Raw genomic sequence first — 25,915 nt, forward strand, 5'->3', positions numbered from 1 at the left:
TTTGTTTACAGGTCATTAACCCCGCCCCGATCTCGTGATGACATTTCAAGATCACGTGATATTTTTGTTTACAGGTCAATGAAGCCACCCTGATCACGTGATGTCACATCAAGGTCACGTGATATTTTTGTTTACATTTTTGAGTGAGGTCAATGACCCCACCCTGATCACGTAATGACATTTCAAGATCACGTGATATTTTTGTTTACAGGTCATTGACCCCGCCCCGATCTCGTGATGACATTTCAAGATCACGTGATATTTTTGTTTACAGGTCAATGAACCCACCCTGATCACGTGATGACATTTCAAGATCAAGTGATATTTTTGTTTACAGGTCAATGAACCCACCCTGATCACGTGATGTCACATCAAGGTCACGTGATATTTTTGTTTACATTTTTGAGTGAGGTCAATGACCCCACCCTGATCACGTAATGACATTTCAAGATCACGCGATATTTTTGTTTACAGGTCATTAACCCCGCCCCGATCTCGTGATGACATTTCAAGATCACGTGATATTTTTGTTTACAGGTCAATGAAGCCACCCTGATCACGTGATGTCACATCAAGGTCACGTGATATTTTTGTTTACATTTTTGAGTGAGGTCAATGACCCCACCCTGATCACGTAATGACATTTCAAGATCACGTGATATTTTTGTTTACAGGTCATTGACCCCGCCCCGATCTCGTGATGACATTTCAAGGTCACGTGATATTTTTGTTTACATTTTTGAGTGAGGTCAATGACCCCACCCTGAACACGTGATGTCATTCCTAGATCACGTGATATTTTTGTTTACAGGTCATTGACCCCGCCCCGATCACGTGATGACATTTCAAGATCACGTGATATTTTTGTTTACAGGTCAATGACCCCGCCCAGATCACGTGATGTCAATTCAAGGTCACGTGATATTTTTGTTTACATTTTTGAGTGAGGTCAATGACCCCACCCTGATCACGTGATGTCATTCCTAGATCACGTGAAATTTTTGTTTACATTTTTGAGTGAGGACAATGACCCCATCCTATCACGTGATGTCAATTGAAAGTCACGTGATATTTTTGTTTACATTTTTGAGTGAGGTCAATGACTCCACCCTGATCACGTGATGTCACATCGAGGTCACGTGATATTTTTGTTTACATTTTTGAGTGAGGTCAATGACCCCGCCCAGATCACGTGATGTCACATCAAGGTCACGTGATATTTTTGTTTACATTTTCCAGTGTGGTCTTTGGTGTACGATGTCTTTCTCTCGGATTATGAAGTGAGCTTGTATATTTCTAATATTTTGACGATTTTCAGTTACAGATTAAGATTCTCCGGAGTCTTTTTGCAACCCTCACATGGGAACTATTTCCAGAAAGTTTAAATTATAGCAATAAATATAGCCTATGTTACTCGAGGTGAATGCAGCTTTAGAAAGGTGAAAGAATTTTTGAAATTGGCACAGTAGTTTTTGAACTTATTCATTACAAACAGATGTATAAATCTTTCCTCTTCATAATAGTAGTATAGATAAACTCCACAACTGGGAATTATAGAACGATTTGATGTTTCACAAGTTCATGAAATGAGGACTCAGTGATATTCAAAGGCGCCCCATAGCTGCTTGAAGTGGGTGTTAGAACTACTTATGTCAGATATATTGCTCTTAATTGGTATGATTCTTTATTTCCAACTCCAATGTTCCCTTCAAATATGCATGTTCACTTTTAGTTCTACAATAAGCATTCCTACTTAAGTATTTACATCTGTGGTTCTTGCTCTTTCCCCATAACTCATTATGCCTGACTTCTGTTGACTTAATTGATTGATATTTTAATTAACATCGGCAAGGAGAACTCATTATTGTATCGGCGAAGACAATTATCAACACCGGCTAATGCAAATATCTATCCACAATACATATTGAAGCAAGTGGGTCAAGTGTGTGGACCATCACATGCACAAGCTCGTAGTTTATTGAGTAACAAGTTGATATGCTCTTCGGCGCCTGACAGGTTTACAACAACAACACATGCCATAGGCGACAAGAATGAACGCAGGAGGAGAATCGGTCAATTTGAATGGCATTACTTAAGCGGACATTTATGCACACAGTGTAATTAGCCAAGAAGGCTGCAGCTCGACGTTCGCTGGCCGGGCAAGTGTGCTGGAAAGCTATTCAATACAAATCGCATTATGGCTCTGTTATTTATACAAGGAGGTATGGTATCGGAGAAATTTTACGGTCTTCTGAGCTTACAAACATACACACGGATTCAACTTGTGTACTCGGTAACAGATTTTTTTCTACTTCAAAATGGACGCTTTGGAGGGAATGTAGTATGAGCCTCTTCAATTATTGATAAAATCAAAGGTTATACCAAAATGGATCAATCTCATATTTATTTATGAAGCAATTTGTTACTAAATCTTGAAGTTTCTTCAATTACCTTGTCCGTATAATGGTGATAATCGCTGTATTAAAGTCAATCCGAATTAAATGGCTTTGTGGTGTTGTAAGTCGATTGTATCGTTAACTTTTCACCAAATTGTTGGACCCTTTGACTTCACTCTGGTCTTTGCTATGTGGCGCATATCTTCAATGAGCTTCAACTGCCGTTAGCGGCTTATATAAATATGCGCTGCTCACTTACTTACTTGCCACTGTGTTCAATAGTTAGCAAAAGCAATCAGAGCAGTTAAAATTACAATGGCGAACAACAACAACAACAACAGCGCCAACAATAACAGCTACAACATGTGCAAAAGCAACAACAACAACAGTAATTAATACAAACAATGAGCAATCAAACAGAGTCGCTCGCTCATTTGATGGCAGCGAATGTAACAACAACAACAACCACTACTATGGCAGTCAAGACGTTAATTGTAGTAGCCGCGCGTGTTCGATTGTACTTTGGCATTTGTAGTGCTTGAAGCACCTCCAACAACAATAACAACAACACAAACACGGAGAACGCAATGCGCATAATTAAATATTGTGTAAATAAGCCAAGTTGTTCGGCTGCCGTTTGAGTTTGAGTTATTGGTGCTGTTGCGCTGCTTGTTGCAAGTGTTGCACGCAAATCAGTTGCAAGTGATGTACAAGTGGCATGCATCATAGCTAAGCGAAACACAACTTCTTGTTGTTGTAGTTGTGCGCACAGCGGCCGAGGGGGGAATTAAGACGGCAGTTAACGGAGAGGAAATGCGCGTGCAGCTAACACCCGCGCGGCAAGTAATTGGAGAAGTTGGAGTCTTGTTGTGCAGCCGCTTGGAAAGTTGCAATTTATACGCCCATTGCACCCGACGATTGAGGAGACTGTGCTCGCTGAAATGCACTATTTCCTCCGCTGAGTCTGAGTCTGTTGTTAATTGCGAAAACTTTACTTTAGCTGAGTGTTGAAGACGGCGGTGCTTTTGAGAAGTTAACAAAAACAAAAAAAAAGAATCGTTGTAACGGTTAAGATGATTGAAGTTAGAAGAGGGAAGGTTGCTTGCTACGATCGGAAGAAATAATGATTTGATTTGTACAGAGGAGAGAAATCAAAGCCATAGCACTCCCGTACCAAATACGAATTGATCTACGGGGCATAGTATCGAGCCTTTTGAAATATGAAATATCGTAGCTATTTACTTCTTCTTAGGTCTAGTGCCAACCTAAAATCTTTCGATTGCAATACTTCCAAAATGTGATTTGATTCTCGTAGATATAATAAACCATAAATCAAATAAATTATAATTCTGTTTTCCGTTCGAATCTACTTTAATACATCAAATTACACTTGATAACTCTGTAAAGCATCGTAATTTTATGTTTCTTAAATGTTAATTTTCTGCTGGCAACACTGTTCATCAAAATGCGCTCAGTCAAATTTAAGGGTTGCTCGATTTAAGGTCAACGACTAACACAGCGCTCCAGCAACAACAATAACCAACATAACTTCTTTCTCTCTTTCAGTCTCTCAAAAACCCCCTCGCCACCTTTGAGACACCTCAAATATTCGTGAAGACTAAAAACACTGAGTAAAGTGGTCGACGGAGACACTTGAATTTGTCAGCGGCACGCTTCAAGACACAAATCGGTTCGATTTTTCACAGCGTGGCACTGCCTTACTTTAAGCACTTATTTCGAAGATATTTACCTATAAATTATTTAGCTGCTGTACATAGAGTGGAAGAGAGAAATTGCAATTATTTTGTGTAAATGTGTCCATTTCGCAGCGACGAATGGCTTATGAAACACATTAAACCACAACAACTATTGCAATGAAACCACACACTTACTGTATTATACGAGTGCACACACAAACACAACAACTTCTGACATAATTAAAATGATTTTGTTTTTGTTTTCATTTCACGTATTTTCTTCGTTTAGTTTAAAGCACTGTCGGCATTCACTTTGGCCACTACATATTGACAATTGCGGAGCGTTTAAAACTTTTTTGTTTCGTCGTAATTAATTTGGACTAGGAAATTTGTACGAATAAATCTAGAATGGCCGAAATGGTTTTATCGTTTTCCAATAATACTAGTTCAACTAACTTTTCGCGATTTGCCACGCCGATTTATTATTTATCTCCCGACGCACGGCTGAAAGTCGGCATGACTAACGTGAAACTGTCAAATCTGCGCTTGGGCTTGGGCGAAATGGGCCGAACAGCGGTGGCAAGCGCTAACACCAGCGATTTGTTTTTCGCCTCTTTCTTCGCTCAATTGCTTAACCACCCCTTGGGGTGGTTCGCGCCGAGAATGGCATGACTGGCCACCCTTAGCAAATGTTTTGGTTTGCACTTTGCTTTGGCTGCCAAACAAAATGTCAATTTGAAGTTGTCAAATGAGAGAGCGACGAGAGAGAGAGAGAGAGAGTGGTTAGGCAAGAGTGCGTTGGCACATGCGCTTTAAAAGAGCTGAAATTTTGCTGTGAAAATGAATGAGATGGCAGTGAGTGGGACGGTGGGTTAAAGGCAGGAGGGTTGGCGAGTTTGAACGTTTATTGAACTTTTACTTTTGTGTGGCGGTGGGCTGGTTACTCCATTGAAAACACTGCAAATAAACACTTGTATTCCCAATCACACACACATACGCGTGCACACAGAAGTACTATTTCCGGTTAAATCATTTTGACCGGATGCTGTGCGCTGCTGCTGTACTTTTCCGGGGTGTGGTGTACCCCGGCGTGTTGATAAGTCCCATTCAATGTGCCATGTGCTGAAGTGAACATTAGGGGATTATGCCAGGGATTTACGTATGCATGTGAATTTGACAGGAAGTGACAATGAATTTTCAATGTCAGGCGAATGGTGAAGATGCCGTTGAGTGAGTACTCACATTTGCACTTGGCGCAATATAAAAATCGTCACACGTACTCGTTTTTGTAATGGGATTACGTTACCTAAGCGCAAATCGAACGATTATCAATTTATTCAATACATTGGGAGGGAGGGATTATTCTATTCACTTAAGTATTAGCAACACAGCAGAGTAAGTTAAGTCGAGTTAATGTAGATATTTGTTAGGTACTATGTTGGAAGAGTTCTATATGCTAGAGTGCATCAGCTTAAAATATCGGTTTTGATAATTCTGGACTCCAAATCAAAAACTATTTAGGAAGTAAGGTACACACAACCTTAATCCAGTTTTTTTACCGCAACAAAACCCGCTCACATATTCCCTAGCAGCATTTACTCAGATTTAAAGATTCTTTTAAATTGAGTTTCGAACACTTACACGGCTTGGACTTAAGCCGATTACAATTTATGACCATTTGTATGTTCGAGATATATAAAATACATTATTTTACGCTCATATATTTATATAAAGCTTTGGTCGAATTCAATTACTTTTGTTGTTATTGTAGTTTTAAGTTTACTCCCACTCGCCCACTCGCAGCTCTTGCTTCCATACTAAGCGAAAACCGGGGTGGAAGTAAAGTTTGCCTTCCATCAGAAGTTCGACGCAGCTAAACTCTATTTGCTTCTCCAAGCATTTTGCATCCAAAACATATGCACTTCCACACATGTCAGTATAGCCATATGAATCTCTGCACTTATGGATGAATAAATGTGTACAGAATAGAGCGGGGGCTTATGAATTTTATTGCTTTGCCAAAACGATTAATAAAAAGTTAAATGCGCTGGAGTTTGGCGCCACTTACTCGCTCTTTATTTCACTATTTTGTATATATTTTGTAAATTTTGTATATGTATATTGGGTGCTTGCGAGCATTTAGTGGGGAAATCAAAATTTTTCCTGAATTGCGACGATAAAAAGTTTTGCCGGATCCAAAGCGCTGGTGCTTAAGTGAGTTCGGCAATCAAATACAAAATAACAAACTGAGGGGGTGTGGTGATAAGGGGAAGAGTAAAGCATTTCACACGAATAATTTCATTTCAATACGTAAGTATGTGTGTGTGTGTGTTAAGGATAACTTTCTCAGCATATTATATTTGTAGGTGGCCATCGGTTGCATAATGTCTCTACACAACGTACTTATGTCTCAAATATTTATTTGTGAATTTATTCGAAACACACACACACCCATTCAATCCACCGCACGGAACATGGATACGAAAAACAGGATTCGGAAGTTTTCGCCTCAGGCGCTTTAATAAACTGCATAATACACTCTCAACTACACAGAGTTGCTTTTTGGCCACTGTGTTGTTTTATTTTTTTGCTTTTTTTTTTTTGTTTTTTGTTTTTTGAAATTACCACACTCTGTGGCAGCTTGTCCATCATCGAGTTTGATAGGCACACTAGCAGCATGCTGTGCAGGAAAATGTTTTTCGTTTTTATTGGATTTATACACTGCTCTTCTCTCTTCTGACAACTATTTGAAGTGATTTAATGTTGTTATTTCAGTTTTCAGAGTTCAATTTGCGGTCGAAAAGACAGCATTTCATACACTTTTTAACGTTGAGCAGTTAATTCATATTTTTTTGAAAATATTTTTGAGAAGTTCTGAGTTAAAGGAATTCGAAATGATGTACGATTTCGCTAAAATTATTCGTGAACTTCGTTGTTGTGATTTGTGATGTCATCATGCCTAAAGTGAATGATGAACAGACTTAAATAATTGATAAATTTCTTTAAAAATCAACGATTTCGGCTTTCGAGTTCATAAGTATGATATTTCTGAAGTCTTATTTATTCTGCTTATAAACCATATTATTGAAATTATAACTGTATATCGTAAGTTGACGTTGAGCAACACCAAAAGCTCCGTCATGATTGGGAAGGACTTCTCCGAGCCGTTCGATACCAAATGAGGTTTCAAACAAGGTGACTCACTATCGTGCGACTTCTTTAACTTGATGTTGGAAAAAATAATACGAGCTGCAGAGCTAACTAGAGAAGGTACAATCTTTTACAAGAGTGTACAGCTCCTATGATATTGATATCATCGGAAGCAATAACCACGGCGTTTGTTCTGCCTTTTCCCTCATGGATAAGGAGGCGAAGTGAATGGGTCTGGAGGTGAATGAGGACAAGACGAAATATCTCCTGTCATCAAGCAAACAGTCGGCGCACTCGCGTCTTGGCTCCCACGTCACTGTTGACAGTCATAACTTCGTAGAAGTAGATAATTACGTATACCTGGGCACCAGCATCAACAACACGAACAATGTCAGCCTCGAAATCCAGCGCAGAATCACTCTTGCCAACAGGTGCTACTTTGGACTGAGTAGGCGATTGAAAAGTTAAGCCCTCTCTCGACGAACAAAAACTAAACTCTAAAGTCCCTCATCATTCCCGTCCTATTTTATGGTGCAGAAGCGTGGATGGTGTCAACATCCGATGAGACGACACTAGAAGTTTTCGAGAGAAAGGTTTTGCGGAAGATTTATAGTCCCTTAAACATTGGCAACGGCGAATACCGCAGAAGATGGAATGATGAGCTGTACGAGTTGTACGACGACATTGACATAGTTCAGCGAATAAAAAGACAGCGGCTACGCTGGCTAGGTCATGTTGTCCGAATGGACGAAAACACTACAGCTCTGAAAGTGTTTGATGCAGTACCCGCAGGAGGAAGCCGAGTAAGGTTAAGGCCTCCACTCCGTTGGAGGGACCAGGTGGAGAGCGACCTGGTTACACTTGGAATCTCCAACTGGCGCCGAACTGCGAAGGAAAGAGAGGAGTGGCGCGCTCTCATCGTTTCGGCAATAACCGGCTAAATGGTTGAACGCCAATCACATACACACGTACATACATATTTGTCTGCATTTATGTCTCTGCAACACTTGTGTTGCGTGCAAGAAGTTCAAAGTTAATTAATAATAAAAGTGTGGCTGGCAACAATTGAGCAACTTCGACAAATCAAAGTTCATGCCAAGTGCGTGTGCACACAATCAGCATAAGCGCCCTGAGGTATGCCATGCTTGTAAAACTCTGAAATATATAGCTGAATGACCAGCAAATTGAGCAGACAACTGCGCTGAGCTGCAGACACTTTGTGCATTAACGGTTCTTGGTGGGTTCTTACGGCGCGTGTACGCGTGTGCCACCATTTTGTTAATTTGATTAAAGGCCGAAAACGCGCTGCCTATATTGCATGATTTTAGGCGCCGAACTTTGCGCAATTCTTTCTGAATTTCCGAATTAGACGGCATAATGTTGAAGTAAATTAATTAATTTTCTCAACCACACAGCTGCACACATCCACACAGAAGGCCATTTAATGCAATTGGGTGAAAGCCAAAAACAATTATTTTGTGGCAGCACTTGCATTAGGCGCATTGAAAAGACTATTGTTTAGTTAAATTTTAATTCGCCTCCACGCACTCGGTAGTCTATTTTCGCGCGCCGCGCAATTATCGAGATGGCAGCGTAATAATAATAAAATATTCGCAAATAATTGCTTTTCATTTAACAAAAACTCAATTGCTGCGGTCGCGCTGAACCAATGAAACACACACACACACTCAAACTGAAATACATATTTACATATCAGCACATATGGACTCATATATGTATGTATATATATTCTGCAACCAGCGAATGTTAATTGCATGTATTTCTGTATGTGTGTGTGTGTGTGTGTGTGTGTGTGTAAATCGTGGCAATTAAATGCAACAAAACGGCGAGAAGCAAATTGAAATTGAAACATCGAATTAAGCCATTTAATGCACATCAATGCATCGGCTAATAATTGCGTTATGAATTGTTAAAATAGCACTCCAGCACAAATAAATGGACGCGCATGTAAGTCTCGATGTCAATATGTATTTTGAACAACCTTATTTTTTCGATGATTTTCGATGAATTGATGCATCCAAATGAATGCTCATGGCTATGAATAACATGAACATTGGAACTCTCTGCGATATTCAGTGTTTTATACACGTTTCTGCAAATAATGGAGATAAACGCCATAGGCAGCGACGGGAAAAATTCCATGATAAATATAGGTGAAATCCCCTAATTCCTGCGCGATTAAAACGCTTAGACCATTTTTCAATGGTGCTACTCTCATTGGCAACACAATGAATTTACTTAATTTCCGTTACTCTCTTAGATTTGGAAATCCCTAACTAGTACGAGATTATATGATCTCGATGATGAGAGGCTCGTTCATGCTTTCTGGTATAAACATTATCCAATTGACAATTCTTAGTGTTCAGTTTACAGTTCTGACAGCGATTTGGGAATTTTTAACTAGTTCGAGTTTATATGACCGAGGGAGAGAGAGAAACTATCATGCTTTCTAGTATACGCTCTTCTATATAAGTTTTAGCCATTTGACAGTTCTTAGTGTTCAATTGTCAGTTCTGAGAACGTCAGTTCCGATGAACGCGCATTTCATACGAAAACATTTGGCTGCAAAGTAATCATATATTATTAGAATTGTCTTAGAAATCATATGCAAAAATACGCAAATAGGTTTTCCTTGGCACCGCAGTTGATTTGAAATTTATTTATATAAAATGACACACAGATACAAAGAGTAAATGGGAGCTAAACATGTTGGATAGCATATTAGGACACGTCTTCCTGGAATATTTTGATGCTATTCGGTGAGGTGGAAAAATAAATGTGAAATTCTTGAAATGAAGCCCACTTTCATTTCAGCTTATATTAAAAATCTATACATATTATGGAGAAATGTGAAAGAGCGAACTTCAAATCCATGGAAAATTACCTACAAAACATTCACGCCTTCCAACAATATCATGCTACCATCAAAACTCAACATCTGCTTACAACCTACACAACTTGTGACAGAACAAGTATGTGATGAGTTTAAAAACAACGAGTAAGGTAAGGTCTTATTCGAGCGAAACGACATACATATTATATTTTCAACATCGGATGATCTTTTGGACTTTTGGAAATTGTCTATATTTTAGTATTTTAAGATATCGCAGCGCGAATTCAAGCCAGAGGTCAGTTGAGATCAAGTTAGCGACCAAGAAATATCAAGGACGGTCAATCTCTAGGCGAATAAAGCATTTTTACTCCCTGCTGCTTGTTGCGGTTGTTTAAATATGAGAATTTACAAATAAATAGCTTTAAGAGATAATATGATTATCGCATTTGCATTGCTTCAGTGTGTGCTTTTTGTATTTGTGTTGTCCTAGAATATTACGCAAGTCCGTAGGAAGTTCGTGTAAAGCACGGCAGAACCCAGAAAAAGAATTAAATAAAATAGAATAAAGTGAAAAGCAAAAGCAACGGTTGTTGTTGAGAATACTTACATATAAGAGAAGGTGCATGATAAAAACAAAAATATGAGACGCTATGAAAGGAGCGCCAGAGTGCATAGTCTGCGTTTAAAATTGGCTTCCAGTAACGGTACTAAATATAAATGAGTTTTAATAGCGGCCATAAATGGCGAAAAAATGAATATTTACTGAATGAATGGGGCAGAGATGCTGAAAGTTGGCGCGATGTTTACGCTTGTAAATCTCAATGGACCAAGTGCAGAGGCTTGCGCCAACACATACATACACGCAATTGTAAATGTATGTATGTACTAAAAATAGCTAAAGTATAAATAGCGAGTCATAACTTGCGGTTTAAGGTTGCTATTGCCCACGGCGCGAAAGAAAAAAAACTGAAATTACGCAAGAGTAACATTGAGGCGCTGACCTAAATTCAAAGGAAGGCACTGATGATTACTATTTAAGGAGTTTTTACTGTCGCTTGTATTGTAAATAATTTTGTAATTCAAATCGCTAAGTGTAAACGATTTCTTGAACTCATTATCCACATGCTGTAAATATATATGTATATTATGTATGTATGTAGTTGGCGAATTCTCTGCACTTACGAAATTGAATTGCTTTTCATTCTTCGTCTCACGTTTCTCTTATCCACTTACGCTTGAATCGGCGCCAAACAAAGTTGCAATGAAAGCTCATTTACTCTAAGTGCAGCTTTTTGTGATTTTGGCGATTGGCTGTGTTCACATTTCTATTGTAACAACTTAACTTGAGTTTAGACAATTAAACATGAAGTAAAGAAATCAAGTGAGTTAGAAGAACGGAAGAGTTTCGAATATGAGAAATTGAGCTTTCACATAAGCAGAGCTTCAAGCATATTTTTTGCTATGATTGCAACGCATTTCACATCTATATTAGAGGGAATCAACTGAGTACATGTAGCAGAACTCTTTCTTTGAATCAAACAACGTCTTTTAACATAACTGTGCCACAATCAGCTTAAACGTGTAAATCATCGATGCAATTAACTGTGCATATTTATTTACATGACTGTACTTTAGCAATTACATTTGTAGCATTAAAATCCCTTAAAAGTAAAGAAAGCAACAACAACAAGCAATTCATTCGAAAACTTAATGAAATGCTAACGCGAGAATTGTAAAAAGCTATCAAGCTATCTAGCGCGCGATAAATAGACACTTTGGCAACGTGAAGGCGCGTAGAAAATGAGGAAAAATTGTCTGCAATTAAAAGCGAAATTGATGTAATTAAAGTTTGCATTCAAGAAATTAGAGCGCAGAGAGCTTTCACGCCTTGGAGAGCTTTGAACGGCAGCACAAATTAAATGTAAACATGCAAGCAAATATGTTTCGTACGCATATGTAGGCGTGTTTGTTTATTTAATTAAAGGGAGACACAGCAATAGAGACCACTCTTACTCTGGAGATTTGCTTAATTAATTTACCGTTAAAAACGGTTTTGATTTTAATCTGCGAAATAATGAACTTAATAACAGTATGGGGACCTCAAGATAATATGTAATTTATATGTAATTATATGCAGGAACTTTATTTATGCTCAAAGTGACACTGAGTTAGCACTTGAAAAGCTTTTAGCGGAATTAGCTGTTGAGGAGTGAAATAGTTCTTGTCGCTTTCGCCAATGAATTATTAATAATTCATAAGCTAGATACAAATAATTATTTTAATAATTTAATCAGCATCGACTTTATAACGGAACCATATTAGGAACAACCCGAGTTGTGACTAGCAATTTCCTTATTGTAATGATTAAGCTTAATAAAAAGGCGAGCCATAATTGGGTTGAAAGGCACGAGCTTATAATGAATGGAATATATTCAACCAGAAATTATTAAATGAAAGCAGCATTTATTGTTGTTGCCTTTCCTACATAATTACCACTCGCATGTGATGAGCACATTGCAGTTACTTTGTGCCACTATGAATCCGTTACTCTGTCGCTTTTCGCCAACACTTATTAGGAAGAGTAAACGAGCGCTAACTAAACAACTGTTACATAACTGCCGTACAACAGCAACCAATGCTGCTGCCGCCGCCGCCGCTGTCGACATCATCAACAATCAACTAACGGCATCGCCGACACTAGATATTAGCCAGCCAGCCACTAGATAGCAGCGCCTTCATTCCATTCCAGTGCCATAATCAGAAAACGGGTTAGTGGCTCACGAAACGAAGACGATCGCCTTTCCAACAAAGGCGATGAAGAAGCAGCAGCAAAACTGAAAACTAATAACCCGGCGGTGGCGTAGCCGCAGCGAATGCCTCACTTATTGTGGCAAATAAATATATATAACGATACGAACAACTGTGCGCGTGCGAGTGTCTCTTACAGTATCTGTGCCTGTGTGTGTGTCTGTGCCTCTATTATGTTGTCATACAAAGACGTAATATGAGAAAGTGAAAGGAACCGGCGTCGACGGCGGCAGAGCTGCGGTTGTGGCTTTGATTATGGCTAATAGGCGATGAGATGCTACAGCTTGGCTTGGTTTGCCATGACTCGACCGGGCTCTGTCTTAGCAGATGCGACTGCCGGCACAACGAGTATGCTGTTGACGCCGCATGCCCATTAGTGCTGTTATGGCGGCGCTGCGAAGGGGCGCTGTGTAAATATAAAAAATTTTATTCGCTCGCGTCTCTCTGTGTGTGTGTGTGTGGATGTGTGCAGTTGCAGACGCTCTAAAGTGTGTTTATGGCTCGGAACAATAAAGTCACTCCGCTTTATTATATCTCGGACTGTGTGTGTCGGCGATCGTAAACAGTTTGCATCTCTATGTGTTTGTGTTGGTGTTGGTAGAGCAGTAGTGGTTTGTATGCGTGTGAGCTGCACAGAATTTGTTATATAACAATTACAGCAAATTAAAGTTTAAATCTTCAAAATTCCATATTCATCACGGCTTATTAAAAATAGTTAAAATGCTTTAGCTTTAGAAAACATTTAATTAAACACGAAGCACGCTGGCTTTCCGTCTTCACACAACCTTCTCCAAACCACAATGTATATGTATATGTATGTATGTATGTATTGTATGTTTGTTTGTTTGTTTGTTTGTTGGCTTGCATTTACTCACCGAAGAGTCGGAACATTTTAGGTTAACATGGAATTTGTAAATTTTATGCACAACATAAAGCGAATATGTAAAAGCCCAAGAAACTAGAAAACAAAAAACAAACACTAATTGGAAATAAAATTAAATTGACTTTTTTGGTTTTGAGAAGTAAATGTTCAAAAGAAAGCATTGACAAACACTCATTCGTCATTTAGAAAATTTCGGATTTTGTTTTGACTCTACAGACAACAATCACTTTTTGTTCGCAAGGTACTATTAAGTTTGTCACGAAGTTTGTAACACCCAGAAGGAAGCGTCGGAGGACCTATAAAGTATATATTTAAATGATCAGTATGTTGAACTGAGTCGATTTAGCCATGTCCGTCTGTCTGACTAGTCCTTCAGTTTTTAAGATATCGTTTTGAAATTTTGCCGATGTTATTTTCTCTTCAAGAAGCTGCTCATTTGTCGGAACTGCCGATATCGGATGGATTCACTAGTTTAAAACAACAATTTTCTACGGCTTTCCCAATGAGTCTCTCTAAAATAGGAGCAAAATAGAGATGTCTTAGACCTGGGGAATCATACTGAGCAATTCAGGTTTTTCGCATGTCAGAGCCTTATTGAGACATCAGCTTCTTAAGGCAGTATAGTCTGCTTCAAAGGCTTCAAAAAATCGATTTTTTTTTAATCTCTTCCAAAACTATCCAAGAATATGTCTTTAAAATCTAGAGGCCAATTCGACACATTTTCGAAGCTAGTGCAGTTTTAGTGGCCGAGTGTCGAGCAGGTGCGAATGCTCAGCAGACCCGACCGAAAACTTTAAAGCGCGTTTTCTCGAGTTTTCATTCTCACAAGTGTTAGAAAACTCACAAGTGTTAGAAACGGAGCAAAAAGAATATATGTCCTATCGAAAAAAACCAAAGTGATCTAGCTTCAGTATTACATTATCTTCTATGTGAACTAAAAAAGTTGGACCAAAGTATTATTTAAACTACTTGTTTTGCAACTTAAATTAAATTTCTTAAAAAATTGACTTTTTTTTCAAACTTCGAATAAATTTGGAATTTTATAACTTCTTCGGTATGTTTTTAGTTCATAAAGAAAATAAACTTATAAAAATTAAAAAAAAAAATGGTTCGACTGTTTCAGTTGCATCGCACGATCTCCATCACCGGCACCGATTTACAAGTACAGACACTAGGAGCTCCAAAAAAGTACTTACAACTTTGAAAAACTTTCAATATTTTTTAATAATAAATATTGTTTTTTAAGCCTTAAATATAGTACACTATCGTCTTAAAATTCCGTTTACCGCAATAATTTCCTTCCATTTCAAAAAAAAAAAAAAAAAAATTGCTAAAAAACGCTTTTTTCGGCTTCTAAAGCAGACTACTGCCTTAAAACAACAATTTTCTCCGGCTTTCCCGGTGAGTCTCTCTAGGAGCAAAATAGAGAAGTCTTAAACTTGGAGATTCATGCCGTGCAATTCAGGTTTCTTGCCTGAGGGCTATATTGAGCCATCATCTTCTTAAGACAAACCGTGCTAAAAGTGTGGTTCGGAGTTCCAGGATCATATGTACATATCAACTTTTTTCCCTACTATTCATATAATACTCTCAGAAAATACGCACATAAATGTATATTGTATATTCTGAATATTCTGAGTGTGCTCGTACTTGATATTTTATTTATTTTAGTTATGCAATGGCAGCAAGCTGATGATGAATTTAATGAGCTTCTACATACTTTTACATATACATATGTGTATGTATATAATTAATTTATATAAGTGTGTAAATACAGTATATATACATATGTACATATGGCTGCAGGCATAGACAACTGCAACAGCAGCGAGCCATCAATCAAAAGCAGAAGCACGAAGCACACACACACACGACAAACAGATTTTATAGTTTTTAACGCCGTGCAACAGTGTCTCTGTCAGTTTATTTTGGAAATGTACCGTTCACTATTTTTAATGATTTTTCAATTAACCCGGCGGCAAACGAGTGACTTGTCAGAAGAAGTGAACGTCAGCAACCCACACACACACACAAAAACTCATTCTTATTTACAATCGAATATATATGTATCTCTCTCTCTCTCTATATGTATATATATATATGTGTGTGTTGTGATTTAAATTATTTCAAGCATTTTCGCCTACACTTCTCATTCATGCGTGCTTGAAAAGCTTTAACTTTTGGCTTTAAAATTAAATTTGTTGCAAGTTGCAAGCTCTTGGATACACACACACACACCTATGCGCCTGTGTGAATGCGTGTGCTGTGAGTTGTTATGTCACAAAAATTCAACATATTTTAACAGCCAATTTGCATATTCTGCTCGTGCGAATTGCTCGCATGCAAAATTTAAATATTTGCCGCTCGAATGCCTCGAGTTATTTGTTTGCATAAATAATAAACAAAGTTCGCTAGTAATTTTTAGAAGAAATATTTTCAGATACCGTTCGTAATTAATATTTCGTTTATGAGACGGCAACTGATTAAGGTTGTGTATGTTTGTGTGCAGCTGCAAGAAATTTCGGATACATTTTACGCGAGACTGCCTTAGATGCAGAATAACTGTATTTTTAAACGTGATTAAAGCCATAGGAGATGAGCTGAAACACAAATTGTGATTGTAGTGGTACTAGTATCCTTAAGTGTACCTAGAATACTCAATTTGCTATACGAGATGTGTTCAAAAAATAACGGGAATTTTTGTTTTTTGGGAAAAACAATAATTATTCATAAATATACATTAATGTTGTCGCCTTCAAAATAGTTTCAATTGAAAATTTTTAAATTCCCGTTATTTTTTGAACACATCTCGTATTGACTTTTCATTATTATTACTAGAAATTTATAAGCACGAAACGAGCTCTGCTCACAGTATTTGCTTTTAATTAATTGCACATTACAAAGACGATTAATTTCCATAGCAAAATATTCTCATTTGTAAATATGTATTTATGTAAGCGTGGTAAATATGAAAGCTTATCTCTTCTCTCCAATAGTATTTCAAGCTTCAACTTAAAATAGTGGCGTCAGCTTTGACAATAACACAATTTATTATTATCATTAATCTAGCTGATTAGGAAGCAGGACAAATTAATAATTTCTATTAATGGAGCAGAGAAGAGAGAGAGTGTTGCTTGAAACAAATGAGAAGGAATAAGGTTCGTTACCTTTTTATTATTATTATTATTATTATTATTATTATTATTATTATTTTATACAGCAATAAATATAGAAAATATATTTGGATATGAAACCGCGACACAATGACAACAAGCCGTATTCGAAACAAAGCAAACAGACACAAAGGAACCACATTTTTAAACTTGTAAATGAAGAGCACTTTCACCTTAACGCTCTCTATTAATTTTAAGAACAACGGTAAATGTGTGTGCCCATCTTTCCTTTGAAATCACCATCCATATTTCGTAAGCGTTAATGCCATGGAATGTCATGTTAAGTAATTGAAACGCCCATTTAGCTTTCAACTCGCATCAAATAAATACAAAATGTTTGCAGGCACTGCACAGAAGCTCAACGAAAAGTTGAAGCAAACCAGCAAAAACCGGCGAGTAAATCACACTCAGAATTATGACACATTAAACTTTTATTTGCCTTTGCAGCCAAATGCGGCGAAGAGGTCAAGCCAAAATTGTCACTTTCCGCATTTTTCTGGCAGTCACTACCGTTTAGCACACACACACACATACACACACACATCTCAGTCACACTCACTCTAATTGATGTGGGCAAAAAGTTTGACACACCAACACTTTTAATTAAAACACTCGACAAATATGCGCCCCGTCATGCTGAATAATGCGACGGCAGTGTGTGGGAAAACCAACTCGAGAGCGCGCAGGAAGTCGAGGCGACAAACGACAGCAAACAACGGCAACTGAGATAAACGCATCACATAAACATGCACTCACACACACGAAGGCATGCAGTGTCCTGGGAGCTTCCACTTGAACTTATGGCAGTGCACAGTCAAAGTAAATGTTTGCATTTGAATCTACTTCCCCCTCAACCCGTGCTGGCCAACACATGCGCATATATACTGACCTACAACAACAGCGTACAAATTGGCCCACACATTTGGCTTTCTAAGCGGTGGCCACGGGGCAAGGTCAAGCGGCGGGCGAGTGTCGACCAGAGAATGCCTAGGAGGCGCCAGTGTTAGTGTTAGGCTTCCATGGCAGGCATTCATGCGATTTCTGTTGAATGGTGTTACACTTAGCAATAAATAAACCGACATCGAAGCAATGAAAATGTACAAAAGGAAGAAGAATAGCAAGTGAGTTGTTGTCGTTGTTGTGAAGCCCGCAAGCGTTTGCGGCAGAACACGCAACGCAATGTAATTCTAGCGCTGCGTTCGACACCTTTTTCATTCGCCTTCGCTCGTGCGGCCGCCCGTGCGGAGACGCATGTGATTTGAGGCAGCACTATGTGTGCTCCACTGCGTATACGTAACTATTAAACTTTCGTCAATGGCTGGCTGGCTGGCGGCTGGCATGCAACGTTGCCCAGAGGCAAATAAAAAACGCCGCTCACACAACTAAATTCAGCGTCAACAAGCGCGGCAGCAAATATTCATGCTTCGCAGTTCACGCCGGAGGTTATGTGGGCCAAGAGGGCTCCCAACGGTTTTTCCGACGGCAACACTTCACTTTTTTAATCACACTGCATGCCCACACTGGGAAGCAATTGGAATTTCATAGCGCACGAAAAACGCGACGGCGCATCGTTGACTCGGTTGACTCGGTTGGCGCGCTGCAGCGCGAGAGTTCGAAAGTCACGCAGCGATAAAATTGAAGCGGGAAGTTGCGGAAATATTCATGCACACCAACTTGGCTATTAAAATAGACACGTACATATTACTTACGTATATTAAATGCATGGCTTTAAAATGCAAGACTTTATTATAGTTGAAAGTAATTGGAAAACTAAGAGAGCTTTGTGGGATCTTAGAACGGAGAAAAAATCGGCATCAGAATATCCACATAACTGATCGAATACAACTTTCTGTACGGAAATGTTCGATGATCATCAGGGAAAGGCGTGTAGAAAGAGAAAATGTTTTACTTTAACAAGCTTAAGCTTCTTTAACAAACTAAGCTATCACCTTTTTCGGACTCTGAAGCTTCTTTTCGAGTTCAATTAAAGGTAATGAGAGCCGGAAGAGGCCAGTATGCACCATCTATAATTCATTTGTACGCTCGGTTCATGAAGTTTGCCAGATCCTCTCACTTATTCAACCGGAGCCAAATGTATATTTGTGCGGATATTTATTTAGAGAGCATGCGGTGGCGACAAAGAAAGAAGAAACGAAGAAGAAACCCCATTAACGTTATTGCATCGACCTGATTTACAATGTTGATGACCTGTAACTGTAAAAACGCAGTGAAGGAGAATATGTTCAGAGTCTTCTTTGGGTTTCGATGCGCTGCGGCGCCGACTACAGTGACATGTGCCCTCGGGCGGGCGGGGCCAATGTAAACGATGTTGTCCGGTGTCAACTTGAGTGGCATTGCAATTGATTTAGACTAAAGCGCCACTCACACACACGCACGCACACAGTGAATTCCTAGCGCAGAGGAGCCCTCCGATGTAGATATGTCAGTGTGTCCGGCGTGGAGATGGATTTCCGGGTGGACGTTTGGAATTCTTTATAAAGTTCCGAAGTGTGCAGGGCCATCGAGCATTTTTCATTTCCAATTTGCACAAGACACAACGGTAAATGCAACTAATGCTTGTGTAGTATTTGTTGTAGCTGCTAAGCATCCAGTGACAACTAGCAACACTACATGCCACAGCTACAACAAACAACAAGAACCTGCAAGTGAAACCGATGCGCAAAGGCAAAGACAACGGCAAATAGAAGTAAATAAACGAATGACAGCATAAAAACAAGTGATTGCAGCAAATCTTGTTTTGTCAGAGATTTAGAGCCAAAGAAGAAGTTGGCTTCGAGACTGCACACTTGGCAAGGACACTGCCAGAGGCCATAGCATAGGCAAATTGCCACTAGAAAACTAGAGCGCTCCATACAATTTGTAAAAACTCCACACACACTCACGAACACTCTCACGCAAACACTCTCACATATATGTAAGTGCTCACACACACTCGTCGTGCTGTGGTCGTGTGACCGTTATGAGGAGAATGAATTTAGAAAAATGTTTGCCAATACTTTGTTATTTATAACAATGGCAACTATGAGCTTCTCCGGTATGTTTCTAGCGTCTCTGCTATTCGCTCCTGTCTCTTGACTCGTGGCGCCTGGTCACCGGTCAACCCAGGCATGTTGAGTTTGTACTTTGTTAGCGCTCGCTACAAATTACTACTAACGAATGCAAAGAAAACATGAGAGCTGCAGAGAAAGTACGCTTGCACAGATGCTGCTTCTTCTTCTTCTTCTTCTGCTTTTTCTTCTATCTTTGGAACTGAGAAGAATATATTTGCGTTGAGGGAAATGAAAATTTCAATTTAACCAAACTCGTCGATATGAAATATGTGCGTGCTTGTGAGTATGTACAAACTTGTGAGCGTTATCGAGAGATCTGTCCCTGTGTCTGTATGTGTGTCCACTTAAAAATTATTGCTTACACATTTTGTATTTTCCAACAAAATATACCGTTATGCGCTTAAACCTAAATAAACGTACCACGTACAACCATAAATTGTAGTTCTAAGCCGATAAAATTTGGAATTTTTTGAAGTGTTATTATTGCACCGAAATCATCAAAGGATTTTCGTATTTAACACACAGACTCTAGTAGCTTAATTGGCAGTTGTTGGGATGTGATTGCAGCCAGCTGAAGTGCTCGAATTCGAAATCATGCGCTTAATTGCTATGCAGAGCTGCATTCATAAACAATATTGTGCAGGTCGGTCTTGTTGTTGTTCACTCATGTGTGATAAGTGTTGAGGATATAAGTTTTGTATGGGATACCTCGATGTGATGTTAACATTGTAGAAGGAAGGATGCGAGCTTACATTACTTCAGTGTTCTACAGAGATCAGTCTAAGACAGAATAAATGAGATCCGGAGAGTGTAGATAGAGGAGCAGTGAGAAAGTGAGTCGGTAGACAGATACTTGGGAGCGCATGTTCTACTACTTAAGACAGATGCCGCAATCGATAAACCCATTCGGAAATTGTGTACGAAGCCAAGAGCTGAAAGTTCAGAGTCTGCTAATAACTATCAACTCTTTTAATGGAAGAGTGGTAGCGGGTCTTTGAGTTCTAAAAGTTCGCAAACCATCCTTATTGCTTAGCTCGCCAGAACTCGACTGAGTCCAATTTAGAACATACACTGCTGAAAAGAGTACATCAGAATAGCTGTTATAAGTATAATATTCAGCAACCTATTTTCAACCTCGTCGCTCTAATGTCCGTACTGACAACTATAGGGTCTTCGTAAATGAGGAGGACCTGAATCTTTAACCGGCCAAGAACAATCAAGACTGCAAAATTCTTCAAAATATTAGAGAAATTTCATCTTTAGCTCCAACAATCATCTTCCCCCCGCTCACCACATTCAAAACATTTGCTTTATGATTTCCTTGTGTGTCTCGTTTGCATTTGAATTTGAAACCGCAAATTAATTTTGAGTTTTCGCAGAGTTGTCACCACTGCAGCGCAAGCCCTGAAGCGTATTTGTTGCACAATGTGTGCAATTTATCGTTCTCCAAGTAAATAAATTATTATTCTCTTCATTCCAAAGTATTCAGTGTCACTTGTTGTTGTTGTTGTTGTTGTTGTTTACCTAATGTGATACCATGATTTCGTGTGCTGGCATGCCACGCCACATTAGAAGTTTGATGAGCACACACACACACTCTCTAACATATGTGTGCATCACCTTGATCCACTCACCTGAAATCCGAGCGATTCTGCGAACTCTTTAAAATTGCAGAGTCTAACCTCAAAATGACGGCATGCGATATGAATAGTAGTTGCAACTGAACTTTGTAAACATAATTTCAGCTGCATTAGCACGTACTTGTTTAGTTGCCATGCACGATATGCTCGCAGCAGAATGCTCTGCGCCTCAGACCAAATTGGATTAGCATCTTTTCGGTTGCTGCAACTTGCGCTGCATATTTACGGTTATAGTTGTTTGTGTGGTGTGGTGTGCAACGAACCAAACTTTTGGCAGAAGTCTCGATGCCATTCACTAAGCTGTGGTTAACACCTACCCGCCGGCCCAGCGGAGCGTGAGCGGCGGAAGAAGCCGCAGGCAGAGCAGCCGGCAGCCGGCAAGTGCAGCGAAGCGATCGCGTTGGTGTTGCAGCAATGCTGCGGGGTCGTTGTGTCAACTTTGAAACTTACGAAAGACAACAACAACAACAAGCATCTTATACGATTTATAAGCGCGAACTGCAACAACAAGCGAAGTGGATGGCGTAGCGCTGACTACCGTTACATAAGTCGATGCACACGTGCATTGCCGCACATTCAAATACGAGTACATGCATATTGTGTGGTTCAACCGAGGAAGCGTAAGGTAAACTCAGCAACCGCATGCCACTTGAAAACACACAATAACAACAACAACAACAAAACAAACAGCGGATGAAGTTGTGTGGCGAACGGTGAATGACGCTACCGGTCACCGCTATGTGTGTGGCACTTACGAGGGGCACCAAACGCCAGTCGGCAACTGAGAGTTAGAAAGCTCGCTGGTGCAGGTGAATGTGTGCTTGTGGGTGTGGGTGCATACGCCACAACAATGTCTGGCAGTCACGACCCTTTCGGCTATTTAAATAAGAATATCGATTGCTGATGAAGAGTGGCGCACAGTAGTAGTGGGTGGACCCTATAAGTTTCGGGTACTTTATTCAAAATCTTTTGCTTGCAAAAACTTGCGAAAACTTTTGCGGCAACACATTATTGACTTACAACAGGCACGGAGGCAGCTGTTGGCAGCGAGACGAAAAATCAACGCCGTCAACAAAATTAGCATAAATATTTGCATTAATACGAGCGACCTCCAGCCAATGACCCCCCTACTTGCTTTTATATTCTATGAATTCAAGCGACATTAAATTCTCAATCTTCGAAATTCAATACCGAAAAGCAGAAATGCAAAAGCTATCAGCTTGCGATGTTTTCACAGTCTTTTACAGAAGAAGCGAATTAATTAAGGCTATTTGAACTGGAATTTTTTTCCATTGACCCAAAAAATCCCACGCGTTTTAATTAAATTTTTGCAATTCAATGCCGATTAATTGGCCTAATTAGAATTTAATTAAAAACCCAGAGCTGCTGTCGCCAGAAGCTGCGCAAGAGTGCACTTTAGCGGGACAAATAAAAAAAGAGACGAACGCCCGCACAAAAGCATGGCTCAATTTGTGCAACCAAGCAACTGCATGTGGCTGGCGGCTGATGCCTGGCTAACGTCCTGCTGAAAGCACGAACGCGCGCCACCGCGTCAACAATTAAACGTTAAACAGCTGTGCGTCTAAGAATTATGTCTGCATGCCATGACCTTGAGGCAGCTGCCGGCGGATCTGCCAACAGCGCGGCGTTAGTTAAGCACCAGCTTCAACGGCCAACCTGCCAAACCGCCAAACAAAGGGGTCCAACTCAAGTTGAATGCTTCGAATTTCGGCAACTCCAACGCCGCCAGCGCCACCGCGTATAAGAGAGATGAGAGCGCGCTGCTTGAAGACTCTCTGCGAAAGCGCTGGCGTTCGGCCAGAGCGTCAAGTTCGACAACAGGTTTTAAGTTGCGGTCGCGTCGCATATGTTTGAAGGCGATGGTCAAGAACCACTCAATAGCAAATGGAATACTTTGGCACCCACCTACTCCCCCCGCCCACTCTTGTACACTGTTATTACGTAGCAAGTACGTTGGGTGCATCGAGCATCGATACGTAGCAGGTTACTTGGACGATTTGACTTGCTTCTTTTACACTGCCACTGTCACTTATTGTGGCATTCTCAAGTGTTGCACGAGTTAAGTTGCACGCTGTTCGTTGCACGATGCAAGAAGTCATTGCCATATGCTAATAAGTGCAGTTAACGCTCCTTATGCCACGGCTACTTGCGGTAAGTGATTCAATGATTCATGATAGGTCACGATAAAGTTAGGTATTTCAAATTCGTAATCGACCTTTGGCCACGAAGTGGCAAGTTGAATGAGATGAGAAATGCATTTTTTTGTTGCTTTGAGTTTTAGAGTTTTCTCATTAAGTTAAGTACTCAAGTTGTCTTTGGTGTTGTGGATAAGTTACGTTGTAGGTTGCTCAGACAATTACATAGATCTGAAATTGCTCAGGGTGCAAAATCATCGTTACTGTTATGTTTATTTTCCTCCGATACGCGCTTATACTGAGTGCATATTACGGGAACTTAACCTCACCTCAGTTAGTGTGTATTGCAAATATACAAATATCTATCCATATCAACTTTTTTTTCTATTTTTCTAAAGCCGTCATATGACCTGTGATATTTGAATGCAGAGATGTCCGCAATTAGCATTTCATTCAACAGTTCAGCTTTAGTTTTACCTTTCAGTATGCTCTAGCTATAAAAAGTTAGTTGAACATACACCTCCATTCATAAGTACGTATGTTAAGTTAATTATAACGGTTGACATGCATACAAATTTAATAAATTAACTTAAAATCAAACGAAACATGTCCATGCAAAACCTGTAAACATTCGAGGTGTGTTCAAAAAATAACGGGAATTTTTAAATTTTAAATTTTTAGGGGTAGAAGTGTCCAATTGTAAAAATTTTGAAAAGATTAAGAGATTTCATGAGCTTTGAGAGCTTTTCGTTTGCTAGAAACACACACTTCGTTGTTTGTTCGTGTATTTTTGACCAAAAACAATACTGTAACGATACCCCAGTCTACACATTCGCCAGACATGACTCCGTGTGTCTTTCTCCTAATTCCGAGGACGGCCCTTATTTTACAAGCAAAAATTGCTGAAAGAGCCAAAGGTTATCTAAAACATAGAGTTTGAAAAGTGTTTCGACGTTTGAAAGCAGCCCTGACATATCGAATGAAGACTATTTTGAAGGCGATTAATATTAATTTAGTCGTATGTAAAATTTTTTTTTTCAAAACACTGAAAATTCCCGTTATTTTTTGAACACATCTTGTATGTACAAATGTAGATGTGTTTGAAAAAGTTGTTGTCAGTACATACATACATGATTTCATGTTAGCGCTTCCATTTAACATTTTTGATTAAATTAATAACATTTCTATTCAAATAAAGCAATGCAAACACAACTATATAGTATATATATGCACATGTATGTATGTATGTGTAAGTATGAGCTTGTTAAAGTAAATACATCTTCGTTGATAGGAATTAATAATTTATTTTGAAATTTTTAGTCTCTGAATCAGTTGATTCATAATTTTACATATGTACAAACATACGTGCTTTTTATGTTTTCCTTCTCATAAAGATTCCAAAAGAACCTAGTCATTTATGGACTAAAACTATGGACCAAAACTATAAATGTATATGAGCTGCAATTAATATCGGAAATACTCGGTAAATACTCCTTCAAATTTGAATAACAAGTGTTGTTATACTCTCGCAACAAAAGTTGCTAAGAGAGTATTATAGTTTTGTTCACATAACGGTTGTTTATAACACCCAAAACTAAACGAGTTAGATATAGGGTTATATATATCAAAATGATCAGGGTGACGAGGCGGGTCAAAATCCGAATGTCTGTCTGTCCGTCCGTCCGTCCGTGCAACGGATAACTTGAGTAAAAATGGAGATATCTTAATGAAACTTGAAACACATTTTCCTTGGGACCGTGAGAGGGTTGCTTTCAATGGGCAAAATCGGACCACTGCCATGCCCAAAAATGGCGAAAACCGAAAACACATAAAGTGTCATAACTAAGCACGAACAAAGGTTCGCACTAGGCCCTGCCCCGCCTCCAAATCGGTTATTTTTATATATCTCACAAACGAATGAAGCTATATAAACCAAACTTTCTGCAGTCGGTTCTCTTACGTACCCCACCACACACCATGAAAATTAACGAAAAACGTCAGAAACACTAAATTTTACAGAAGAAATTGCAGAAGGAAGCTGCACTCAGAGAGTGGGCGTGGCATCGCATACTTATGGGTCAAAAACC

At 39.2% G+C, this 25,915-nt stretch overlaps 1 protein-coding gene across 1 annotated transcript in view; it reads right to left on the bottom strand.

Moving 5' to 3' along the window:
* Nucleotides 1-13,951, bottom strand: part of LOC105209690 (polypeptide N-acetylgalactosaminyltransferase 2) — a 72,563-nt gene extending 58,612 nt beyond the window's left edge. The window contains exon 1 of the mRNA XM_011180244.3: nt 13,781-13,951. Within this exon, the coding sequence (XP_011178546.2) occupies nt 13,781-13,796 (16 nt within the window). The 5' untranslated portion in view covers nt 13,797-13,951. The remainder of the gene's footprint in view (nt 1-13,780) is intronic.
* Nucleotides 13,952-25,915: the final 11,964 nt, after the last annotated feature.

The sequence above is a fragment of the Zeugodacus cucurbitae genome, chromosome 3 (assembly GCF_028554725.1).
Source record: "Zeugodacus cucurbitae isolate PBARC_wt_2022May chromosome 3, idZeuCucr1.2, whole genome shotgun sequence".
NCBI lineage: Eukaryota > Metazoa > Arthropoda > Insecta > Diptera > Tephritidae > Zeugodacus > Zeugodacus cucurbitae.